This window comes from Lacerta agilis, chromosome 6 (assembly GCF_009819535.1).
Source record: "Lacerta agilis isolate rLacAgi1 chromosome 6, rLacAgi1.pri, whole genome shotgun sequence".
Taxonomy (NCBI): domain Eukaryota; kingdom Metazoa; phylum Chordata; class Lepidosauria; order Squamata; family Lacertidae; genus Lacerta; species Lacerta agilis.
Window position 1 is genome coordinate 5,291,330 of NC_046317.1, and position 12,466 is coordinate 5,303,795.

Consider the following 12,466-nt stretch of genomic DNA (forward strand, 5'->3'; position numbering starts at 1 on the left):
AATAAATAAAACATTAAATAATCCACAACTTAACTGAACAGTTTCCACATAAAACACAATAAAATATAAAATACAAATACAAAAAAAGCAAACCCCCCCCCCCCGAAAAAACCAAAACAACACTCCATCCCCAACAGCCTCAGTTTTTGTAGCTGGAGCCAGTCAGGGCCCCGCCCTCCCAGCCTAGGTGGAAAGGGTCTGCTGCCAGGGAGCAGGTCTCGTAGGCCTCACAACCAAGATGGAAACAAAATGTGTTAAATTTGCCCTTGGAAAGGGAAGAGCCAGAATGATAGTGTAGTTAAGGCAATAGAGCTGTAGGTTTAAATGTCTGCTGTTTTGCTAAGTCATGTTGAGCCAGTCATGAACATTCGCTCATTTCTACCAGGCTGATGTGCATCCCCCAAAAAGGATGGAAGGGGGGGCAGGGCGTTAATGCCTTGCATTCTTAGCGGGGGGGGGGGGTCCAAAGCAGCTTTTTTCGTTCCTTATGGGATGTATAAATGAATTTGGGGCAGTATAATATGTATTGTTTTCACATTATAGCTGAAATATATGCAGTTCCCAGGGAGATATGCTGAATCATATCAACAGCATTGTTACTAGCATGATTTTCTGGGTCCTGTAAAAATAAGCAAAGTTTGTTTTAGATGTTAGTATATATTATTTCTTTTTGTTAGCATTACAAAGCCAGTTGTAGGTCCCGAGTACTTAGCCGGTAGCTGGCGAAAGTGCGGTGTGTACATGTTATGATTGTGTTTAGTTGACTAGTTTTATTTTGCCAACAGGCCAAATATTTCTGAGTTCCTGGATCTGCCAAATCTTGTCTGGCATTTGTCAGGGGTATCTTATTTCCCAAACCAACAATTGGAGTGAGGCACCTTAAAAGCCGTTTTTAAGAAAACTTTGTTTTATTGAACCGCCTTCTTTTTTGTGGTGTCTTATTTCCACCCACTTTTGGTCTTTGCACAGGTCTCGTGGTTTACCAAAGCTGAAAGAGTCTCGTTCTCATGAATCTTTGCTGAGTCCAGGCAGTGCTATAGAGACATTAGATCTTGGGGCAGAAGAGAGAGTCTTCATCAAGCCACTTCATAGCAGTATACTGGGACACGACTTCTGCTTTGAGGTAAACAAAAAAAAAAATGTATTCCTTTGTTTCTGGGGGGGGGGAACATAAGAGTAAGGAAGGGGGGAGGAACAATTGATTGCTTAACTGACTTGGTTTGGTTGCTTATCTCACTCCTTGTAATTTCATAATTGGATGAGGAAATTGATGACTGCTTGGGATTTAACATGGGAAGGGCGTGGACTATCTGATCATCAGATGACTCTCAAGTTCTTGGAGCTACTGCCTTCAATCCTTCAACAGAAAGAAATAATTTCAGTTGCTGGGCTGTGTAAGAGTGGGAACTTAGGAAGGTGTTACCACTTCCTGGGCCATTTTGAGCTGACATATGTCACATTGCCCCACAGTTGAGCAGTCTTTTCACCAGATCAGGAACTATTTTGCATGTTTTGACTGTATGGGTCATGATTAGTAAGGGGCAAATTGTGCTTGGGGTAGTCCTGCTTTCCACTTGCTTTTTGCAATATTTCCTGGTTGAGTGCCTGAGAAACGGGAGGCATGTACAGTATGTGTGGGCACAATAGATCAGAGCAGCTGATAACAGGCAGCCTTGGCTAGCCACTGTGTCCTGTTTCTTGACTCAAACTTACTTAAAGGTAAAGGGACCCCTGACAGTTAGGTCCAGTTGTGAACAACTCTGGGGTTGCGGCTCTCATCTCGCTTTATTGGCTGAGGGAGCCGGCGTACAGCTTCCAGGTCATGTGGCCAGCATGACTAAGCCGCATCTGGCGAACCAGAGCAGTGCACAGAAATGCCGTTTACCTTCCCGCCAGAGCAGTACTTGCACTTTATCTACTTGCACTTTGACGTGCTTTCAAACTGCTAGGTGGGCAGGAGCTGGGACCGAGCAATGGGAGCTCACCCCGTTGCAGGGATTCGAACCGGCGACCTTCTGATCAGCAAGCCCTAGAGCCACAGAGCCATCCACTTACTTAGAGATGGGGCAATTCCCACCATGCCACTTCTTTTCTTCCTTCCTTCCCCAACCCCTCCTGTGTGTGACTTTCTCCCCTTCTCTTTCCGGCACCCAGAAGGTTGCAACAACAACATCCCAGATACATTCTAGAAACTAAAAAGAAGGGCGGAGAGACCTGGCCCCTGCCACAACTCCACCTTTTGGACCAGCAGTTAGTTTGGAAGAAGGGAAGGAGGGTGAAGAGACAGCTGCTGATGGGCAGCACAAAAGCCCAGGACCAAATTTGCAATGATTTGGCCTTTGTCCTGTAGCGAGATATTTTGACCTGGCGTAGTTTTATATTTAGGGTTGTCATACGTCAGGCATAGGCAAACACAGCCCTCCAGATGTTTTGGGACTACAACTCCCATCGTCCCTGACCACTGGTCCTATTAGCTAGGGATGATGGGAGTTGTAGTCCCAAAACAGCTGGAGGGCCGATTTTGCCTATGCCTGCCATACGTCCAGAATTTCCCAGACATTGCTGTGATTCAGCTGTCAGAACCAGTGTCTAGGTGGAAATCACTGGAATATCTGGGAAAATCCAGCCATATGGCTGCTCAAGCTGCGTCGGAGGGGATGTGGGTGGTGGCGGCAGCTGCGCTGGTGGCTCCGTGACCTCTCCAGTCCTGCCTGGGCCTTTCCTGGCGGCAGCAGCAGCCCCCAACAGCTGCTCAAGCCGTGACGGGTGGGAAGGCCCAGGCAGGACTGGATGGGCTGCAGAGCAACGAGCCTCCATGTCTGGACCCGATCCCAGGCACAACCTTGCCGGTGGCCACTTGGAGGCTGAGGGCCTGAGAGGGAGAGGTGGCTCATTGCCCAGAGTCACACATCCACCCACCCCCCCAGCACCGGCAAGCAGGAGCTTTGCACAAACAGAGTCTCAGCAAACTGTATGGCCGAAGTGGGCGCTGGAAAAGGAGTGCAGCAACAACGGGAGAAAAAACTTCCGCTTGGCTTCCACCTCCACCTCAAGGGTAGGTCTGTCCGGGAAAGCCATTTTCAAAAGATGGCAACCCTGTTTATATTCCAATTTCCGCCCAATTTATACTCCATCACTCGTTACAATTTGCCTACTCAAACCTGAATATTTTGAACAAAATAAAAAATAAAAAAATTCCTTCCAGTAGCACCTTAGAGACCAACTAAGTTTGTTCTTGGTATGAGCTTTCGTGTGCATGCACACTTCTTCAGATATCTGAACAAACTTAGGTGGTCTCTAAGGTGCTACTGGAAGGAATTTTGTTATTTTTTATTTTGTTTTGACTATGGCAGACCAACACGGCTACCTACCTGTAACTGAATATTTTGGTAAATGCCCGGATGTCTTCTGCAGACACATTACATCTATTTGATAATATTTGTATATAACTTAAGATTGATCACATTTCTATCCCACCTGCCCTCCAAGGAGATCAGGGGGGTGTTACAAGGTTGTTCCCCGCTTCCCATTATAGCCTCACAACAACCCTTTGAGGTAGGTTAGACTGAGAGACATGCCATACCTATGCCATACCTTTCGGGTCCAAACAGGACCTGCATAATTACAAATCACATAAACCAAAGATTTGGTGGAAATTTGTCAAACCAGTTAATCATAACATATAACTAAAACAGCAGCAGTCTGAACTAATACAAATTGACTTGATGGGGGGAAGACAACTTGCAGGAACATATTTAGCTTCCAATGTGTTCCCAAAGCAGCAGCCAGCCAGTCTCCATGGTCCATTCCGCCATTGTGCTACTCCCACAAAAAGTCCATGTCTCACATAGGAATTCCTTAGGGAGAAAGTTCCTGCAGCAAGACTTCCCTAGAATAGTGATCTTAAAAGGCAGGAAAGGTAAAAAATGATAATGTTGGAAGGAGGACTATGAAAAATCTGGTAGGTTTGCCTCTCTAGCATCGAAAAGCTAGGGAATTTGGCTTTCCCCACCGCAGCCCCGTTCCTGCTTGATCCTTTAGCGATTCAGTAATTCTGTAAATTACTGCAGGTAGCTCCTGCCAACCTAGCAATTCGAAAGCATGTCAAAGTGCAAGTACCTCCAGCGGGAAGGTAAACTGTGTTTCCATGCGCTGCTCTGGTTTGCCAGAAGCGGCTTAGTCATGCTGGCCACATGACCCAGAAGCTGTACGCCGGCTCCCTCTGCTAGTAAAGCAAGATGAGCACCGCAACCCCAGAGTCGTCCGCGACTGGACCTAATGGTCAGGGGTCCCTTTACCTTTTACTATTCCAGGGCATAATGTATGTTACCTTTAAAGAGAGAGCCAGCATTATTTCAAGCACCCATGAGCTATTGAGAAGTCCCAAGGAGGTGCCATAGTGTTGTGTTTCTCTGAGTTGCAATGAATGGATTTAGAAGTACAGTACAGTATTAACCTGGCATAACATCGTCTGCTAACAATCTTTGCACGTGTTGTAACATAATGATACTCTTTGTCAGGCAAAATGATTCCATACATTATATACTGGCATATTGTTAGCCTTCTGTGTGCAAGTGTGTGCATGTGCAGTCCCATAGACATAAATTAAGATAATGTAATGTAAAAACTTGTGCACAAACGTTGGTCTGTTCTTGCTTCTCTTTCTGGTTGTCCTGGCAACTTTGTTTTGTTGGAGCAAACTCTCAAGAATCATTACAACATACTTTGTATTGGTATTTCATTAGAGGGGAACATGTTTTAGTTTGCTTCAGGCTTTGATTTAATGTAAATACCTCTGAGAAGCCTGGGTTTGTCTGCTGAGTGAAGTAATTCTTGCAGAAAGAGCAAACAATCCTTCAGACGTCTCTACTTGTTTGGCAGTTCAGTTAGCATGGGCACTTTGCTTTGCTCCTTTAGTATGGTACTGTACTTCAAATTAATTTCAGAGCAACTAGGATCATAAAAGTTGCTCCCCTATTACTCGATAAGGAAACCGCCATGGTCTAAAATAATTGTTTGGCCATTTTTACTTTTAACTTTATTTTATTTAACAACTTTTTACACAAAGTGATATTGGCACCTGATGTAGTAAAATATCATCCAATGCATAAAAACAAATTCTTGAAATTACAAAAAAAGAACCTACATCATGGAGGGAACAGTACTCAAGTAACAAACTTGCAGTTTTGTGTAACATATTTGAGCAGAACAGGTAATCCAACCCCAAGCTTTTCTGTTTCCCTTTCCAAGTTGTTTCTTTTCTTTTCTGTTGCTTTCTTTGTGTTGTTTTAACCCTATTTTAACTTTATTTTCTGTCATTTAGTTGCTTCCTTGTCATTTAATAATTTAATAATCCAATCAGATGTCTAGTGCAAAACTTGGCAACCTGGGGATATCAGCATTCTGTGTTTGTTTGTTTTTTGAAAGCATGTTTCTAGTTGTTTCTCTTTTGGAGAATTGGATGTGGGGGGAGAGACTGTACCCATTTTACCATATTTCAGGTGTGAACCCTGCTCCTTCCTGATCTCCATGCACTCCTTTGATCCCCCCCCCACATTTCAAATCCAATTTTTCTGAAAACTTAATATGTGAAGACGAATTAAATAATGAGTACATTTCTGTATGTGCATACATGCGTGTTTCTACATGTGCACGCTTCCTCTGCTTTCTTAATTTAGTATTGGCAAGTATTCTAGAATTGTTTGTTGTAGGATATTCAAGATTTTCATGCCCTTCCTTATTTTACATAAGTTGCAATTATGAGCTAGCTGGCTTTATTTTATTTTTTAAATTGTTTTAGGTAACTTATTCCAGTGGCAGTAAATGCTTCAGCTGTTCCTCAGCAGGAGAAAGAGACAAGTGGATGGAAAACCTACGGAGGGCAATCCAACCAAACAAGGTACCATATAAGGGAAATCCAATGATTTCATGTATCCGGAGTAATTTCTTTCTGGGCCAAGTGATATATCTATCCCATTCTTCCCCAAACAAGCACACCCATTTAATTAGGTTGGTGGCAACAATGCCATCAATGCCCCAGAGGAAAACTCTTCAATAACACAAAATGATACTCGACTCCACTTTGCACAAAGGTCTAATAGATACACATGGTCTTCTGTCGCCCTCATTAATGGTTCTGTTTTCCAGGAGACTTGTCATGGTTTGTCTTATTGAAAAAGTGCCTGTGAGCTCTTTCTTTAGCAAAGTGGCCAACAGACAGAGGCTAAGAATTTGAATTTTGGTGTTTGCATTAAAAATAGAGTGTATCCACTGACAGAATCTGTCCTCGGTTGCTAGATTGCTGGTCCTTCTTTCCAATCCCTCTTTTACAACACGAATAATGGTACTATCCACTATAGAGATCCATTTAAATCTGACTTCCAGCTAGGGCTTGTGAGATAAATGACCATATTTGTTTCTGTCAAATTTCTTCTTGAGCTGCAGTGCTACCAGTTTCTCTTGGATAAAAGTTCAAGCTCCCAATTATGCTTTATTAAGTCCCAAACAGCTTGAGTCCAGAACACAAAAAAGCATCTTCTCCCATAAAATTATTCATAGTGGGTTCTTCCGGAGGGCTCCCCCCCTGTTTTTTCTTTGGAGGTGTTTCTAGTACTGTACCCTCCCTAGAGTGATAAAAGGCTACAAACACCCTGACCATTTGCCATGCCGGCTGGCTGATTGCCATTGTAGCCCAGAGCATGGTTGATTAATTGTTTTATCTTATATGTGTTTAGTGTTTTATGCAAACTTGAGGACAGTTTCTCTCCTTTGCAGCATTTAAATATAAAAACCAATGATAATAAAAGTTAAGAGCAGCATAGAACAAGGCGTCGTCCACACATTAGGCATTTGACCCTTGCAATGAGGCTGGCCTCAGGTAAACTAAATAAGCCCTTTTCTTCCCAGGACAACTGCCGACGAGCCGAAAACGTGCTCCGCCTTTGGATCATCGAGGCAAAAGACCTGCCCCCCAAGAAGAGGTACTTTTGTGAGTTGTGCGTGGACGATATCTTATTTGCCCGCACCACCAGCAAAATGAAGAACGATAATATCTTCTGGGGAGAGCACTTTGAATTCTCTGGCCTTCCACCTGCCCACAGCATCACAACCCACATCTATAAAGATGTTAAAAAGAAAAAGGACAAGAACAACTATGTGGGTCTGGTGAACATCCCCATAGCTGCTGTGACTGGTCGGCAATTCGTGGAGAAGTGGTATGCCATCAGCACTCCCACGCCTAATAAAGGGAAGACAGGTCCCTCCATACGGATAAAGTGCCGTTACCAGACTATTACCATCCTCCCCATGGAGCAATACAAAGAATTTGCTGAATTTGTGACCAACAACTACACAATGTTATGCTCTGTTCTGGAGCCAGTCATCAGCGTCCGGAACAAAGAGGAGATGGCCTGTGCTTTAGTGCACATTCTTCAGAGCACTGGCAGAGCCAAGGTAAGAACATGCAAAGCTCTTGCCCCTGTGTCACTCCTGATTTTTAGTGCTATTGAAAAATGGTGGCAGATTGGGTTCTGCCAAGTAATTAAACTGATTCTTTGTTGTTATGATCCTGAAAGCAAAATTTGTCTCTACCTACAGATGTCTTGAAACGGAGCATAACGCAAAGACAGTGGTCAGTGTTTTAAAGAATAATTAAGGCTGTGGTTACTATACATACTTACCTGGGAATAAAGCCTATTGAACTCAAGAAGTCTGACTTCTGAGTAGACACATGCTGGATTGTGCTGCAAAAGTTTTGTTTTAAGAAGAGAGGGTCAATATACAAAGACATCTACCGCTTTAAAAATAACCTAAACACACTGACATTAAAAATGTGTGTTTTGTACTTTATATCCCTCCTTCCTTCAGTGAAGTTGCTGTATTACACACTTTTCCCATACCAGGCACCAGAAACATCGTGCAGGAGTCACCTAATCCCTCCTGTCAATAAAAGCTCTGTGCAAGGACGTCTGCTTATGCAATGGGACTTCCCCTACTCCTTCCCCCCTGCACCCCCTGAATTTGGCTCGGGAGTACCCACAGAGCAGCACATAGGAAGAGGAGGTGGGGTCATTACGTCTGGAAAGCTGAAACCCTTGTGCTGATGGAACATTCAACATAGTGAAGCACTGAATTCCTCCTGTACACCCAGTCTTTACTATTTGAGTATTCTATCAGTCAAACTCATTTTTCTTCTGTCTGACCAATTATTGTGAGAGTTACAGGAACTATTTGCTGAACCACCATGATTCATAGCTATCATTGCTTCCATAATATTTCCCCAAAGTAATGAAGAAAAGTGACCTCAGATTTCTTTGGTACAAACTGTACACTGGATATACAGTGGTACCTCTGGTCAAGTACTTAATTTGTTCCGGAGTTCCGTTCTTAACCTGGAAATGTTCTTAACCTGAAGCACCACTTTAGCTAATGGGACCTCCCGCTGCTGCTGCACCACCAGAGCATGATTTCTGTTCTTATCCTGAAGCAAAGTTCTTAACCTGAAGCGTTATTTCTGGGTTAGCGGAGTTCTTAATCTGAAGCGTATGTAACCCGAGGTACCACTGTATCAGCATATTGTTGCTCTGACTTTAACATTGTTACACTACAGAATCATTAGAATTCAAATTTTAAAGATCCAAGTTTAAGAAGAGAAAGAACATATGAGGATTTTATGATTTAATTTAAAAGTGCGATTCCTCTCTGTGCATTCCACTGAGCACCAATAATTGTTAATAACTTGGATAAAGCAAAGTAAATTTTTGTTCATATTACTAAAGTTACCAAAATTATATTAAGCTCCCTAGTATAAAGTGACATCCTTGAATAAATTTAGCAATTGAAAATAAGTTTTGCATTAAATCTTAGGCCAAACTGCAGCATTCCCTCCCAGTCAGAGGTGACTCGTTTTTACGGCATGTTTAAGAGGCCTCCTTTGCATTATTGTTGGGCTCTGACAAGATGTTACAAGCAAATATGTCTCCCCAGACCCAGGGAGATGTATAGATCTAATCCTGAAGGCTAATCGATGCTTTCTTTGAGATAACTGGCATGTTAAGCTCCCAGAAAAGTCAAGACTTTTACAGCATAATCATGATGATTCCCGTTCCCTAGGACATGGTCTTGAAGATGCACGGTTGTTGCAAGCTTGCTGAAGCTAAGCAGGTCTGAGACTAGTTAATTGCCTGGTTTGCATGTCACATTAAACAATATTTTTTATTTAAAAAAACAACCCTGTAGTTTAATGTGAATGAGCAATTGCTGGTGCACACTATTCCTCCCCTAATCCTCCTCCTGCTGTACTACCAGGATACAAGCCAGAGTATCGCTTGTTGTGATGTCTGAACCCAGGCTTGTGGCTTGTTTGTCTAGAAACTGAGCATTTCCTCTTGAAATGAAAGGCAGTGCATAAGTTATTTTAATGAAAATAATACTGCTTGTGGTTTGTTTGGATAGAAGCAGCAAACCATGAGCTTGTGTTCACATATCGCAGCATGCCAGGCTGGCATGGCATGAGGAGGAGAGGAATGAAAGGAACATCTGGGAGCCTTAAAGTAGTTTTGTGTGCTGCACACTCACAGTCTCCTCACTGGTGTTTAACTCTGGTTTATTGTGACGTGTAAACCAGGCCAGGGCCTGGATGGGAGACTGCCTGAGTATTCCATATGCAAAGCTTTGTATTCCAAGATGAATTAAAGGCAGGATATGCATTTAAATAAGTAGAAGGGGGGAGAGAGAGAAGAGAAGAGAAGAGAAGAGAAGAGGGGAGGGGGAGGGGGAGGGGGGAGGAGAGGAGAGAGCTTGATAAACCAATATCTGAGTATTATTTTGGCCTTCAGGGAGCAGCGAGTGACATGTCACAGTTGTGCTCTGGCCTAGTTGCTTAAGCTTTAGAAACCTTGGAATACTCTCTTACCCATTGCCTTGGCTTTTCACCTGAACCTGGCAACCATTTTCCAGTGTGGCCGTTTACAGAAGGCACAGGATGGGAGGCATCTCTCCTCCTCCATATTCCTCAGTGGTACTTACATTTCTGACAAACTTTGCAGGCTCAACACACCGGCATTTTATGAACCTCTGGTGGGGAACCTCCAACCTATTCGCCTAATTAGGCCCCACTTCTCTGTCTTTCCCCATTGCAAATAGCAATTCTCTTATCCTTCTTATCTAGTCCATCCTACCCGTCTCTGCTGCACAATGTACCTTGGGTTAAAACACCTTTCTGTTGTCCAACCGTTTCTCCTTCAGGACTTCTTGACTGACTTGGTGATGTCCGAAGTCGATCGTTGTGGGGAGCATGATGTGTTGATCTTCAGGGAGAATACACTTGCCACTAAAGCCATTGAAGAATACCTCAAGCTAGTGGGACAGAAGTATCTGCAAGATGCTCTCGGTAAAGGAAAAACAGCTTCTTCATTCTTGTTCTGACTTGCTTTTGCAGAAATAGGGTCTTTGTTCATTCTGTGGGTTAAAATGTTTCTATTTGGTTCAAATCTGGTTGTTAGTGCTGACTCACTCTCTCTCTCTCTCTCTCTCTCTCTCTCTCTCTCTCTGTGTGTGTGTGTGTGTGTGTGCATGCTTGCATCTGGTTATCATCTCCCTTAGTGTACCTGTATTAGGAAACTTTCTGATGTTGATTTCTGTGGCATGGGAATGCCAGTGTTCTCACAGTGCTGCTTCAGTAACATCAGACTCCTCTAGTGAATGGGAGCCACAGTGCGGTTCCCTTCCCACATTTGCCTTCTTACAAAACTAGGACAACAGCTCCACCCATGTGGCATGAGGTATCTGATACTACCAAAACAGTGTGGGAAGACACACAATGAAATAACTCCCAAGTTGTTAAAACCACACCTTAGAAGCAATCCAGAATGCCTGACCTGGGGAATGTTTCATACTCTTCAGAGTGAATTTGGGGTAGGAGGGAATTACAACTCTTGGATCCAGATCAAACTTTTAAGGATCCAGACATATTGGACATTTGCTGAAATTAGGCAGACAATTAAACTTCATTGCCCCTGTGCAGTTCCACACTGGGCAACTACGTATGTAAAGGTCCCCATTATGAAACTGCACAGAAAACTATTCATTAAACAAAATTCCAAGTAAGTTCATCCCTGTTTTCTCCTATGTACACATTTTTAAGTCTTTTCATAATTTTCCAGTTACCAACTGTTCTTACTGTGTATGTTTCTCATTGTGGTAATAATGAATTTCCAAGCAAATTAAAAATCTGTAATTCGTTTCAATGCAGGTTTTAGAGGCATGGGAATCTCTCCTGCACCAAACCCGTTGCTTGGTAGTGCTGGATTGGCAACTGTGAAAGAGCAAATAGCGCTCTCATCCAGCTCCCATTCATTCAAATGGAGATTGCGTAAAATAGATTCCTGCTGGATTGCATTCTTTGGCTATAAGTCTTTAATGTCTAGTAATTATATGAATTTATTTTAAAATTAGCAGTTTTTAATATGCGATTCACAATACCACTGGGAGAGATAAGATTTTAAATCATAGACATCAGCAATCAAAAAATGCTAATTAGGATTCTGCAGCTTGTCTTTTCCAAAAGCCAAGACTGCTTCCATTGTAATTCTTTCTAGAGTCCTTTTTTTTTTCACTTAGATCTCACAGTATAATAAGTTTGATTAAAGTTTGTGTTTTAAGAGCACCTGATTTATCTTGACTATTTAAAATAAATCTATAAGGCTGCCATCCTGTTTCCACTGACATGTGATGGGAGTTATTTTTGAATAAACATATATGGGATAGCACTATGTTAGTTTTAGGCGTCTTTACACTATAAATTGTTATGTGGATCACTATGTTTTCACAGGGAGAAAAGCATGTTTGCACTCATGGCCTTTTTTAACAAGCCTATTATAAGGCCATTAAAGAAAGTGAGGTATTAAAGTCAGAGTATTAAAGTCACATTGCTGGTGGTATAATAATATCAATGGTATCCTAAGTCAGGCTGACAGCTTCCTTGAAGCTAGTCCAGTCTGAAAGGAGCTCTTGGAAACAGATTGACAGTAATCGTTCTATGGAAGATAGGCTTATCTAATGTGGACTCCCGAGTCCTGAGAATATTTTGTTTCCTCTATAAACACACACATACACAGTTTACACCCCTCATTGTCACAGAGAAATGTATCAGCAAGATGGGCTAAACACACAGAACATAGGCTGGTGTAGAGTTGAATCTTTAGAGCTTAGGAGTCAACTCCTAGGGGCCAAGGTCCCTTTGCCCCCCAATAAAATATTTGAGAGGGCCAGGCCCCCCAAAGTTGATAGACATTGGCATTCAAATGGTGTTCGTGTGCCACATCATGTGATCGATTATGTGGCGTGGGACCTACCTGCCCCCCCCCAATATTTTATTAAAGTTGGCACCCTTGCTTCAGAGAATTGACTGGTGGTAAATCGTGCCACTGTCAGGCACTTCGCATGCCACGTTCCCCAGTTTCCTCTT

The 12,466-nt window shown here is 42.8% G+C and overlaps 1 protein-coding gene across 13 annotated transcripts in view; it reads left to right on the forward strand.

Moving 5' to 3' along the window:
* Positions 1-12,466, forward strand: part of RASAL2 (RAS protein activator like 2) — a 241,206-nt gene that overhangs the window by 201,735 nt on the left and 27,005 nt on the right. For all 13 annotated transcript variants that reach the window (XM_033151272.1, XM_033151267.1, XM_033151268.1 and 10 more), the window contains 4 exons: positions 970-1,123; positions 5,801-5,899; positions 6,907-7,452; positions 10,246-10,390. In XM_033151272.1, the coding sequence (XP_033007163.1) occupies positions 970-1,123; positions 5,801-5,899; positions 6,907-7,452; positions 10,246-10,390 (944 nt within the window). The remainder of the gene's footprint in view (positions 1-969; positions 1,124-5,800; positions 5,900-6,906; positions 7,453-10,245; positions 10,391-12,466) is intronic.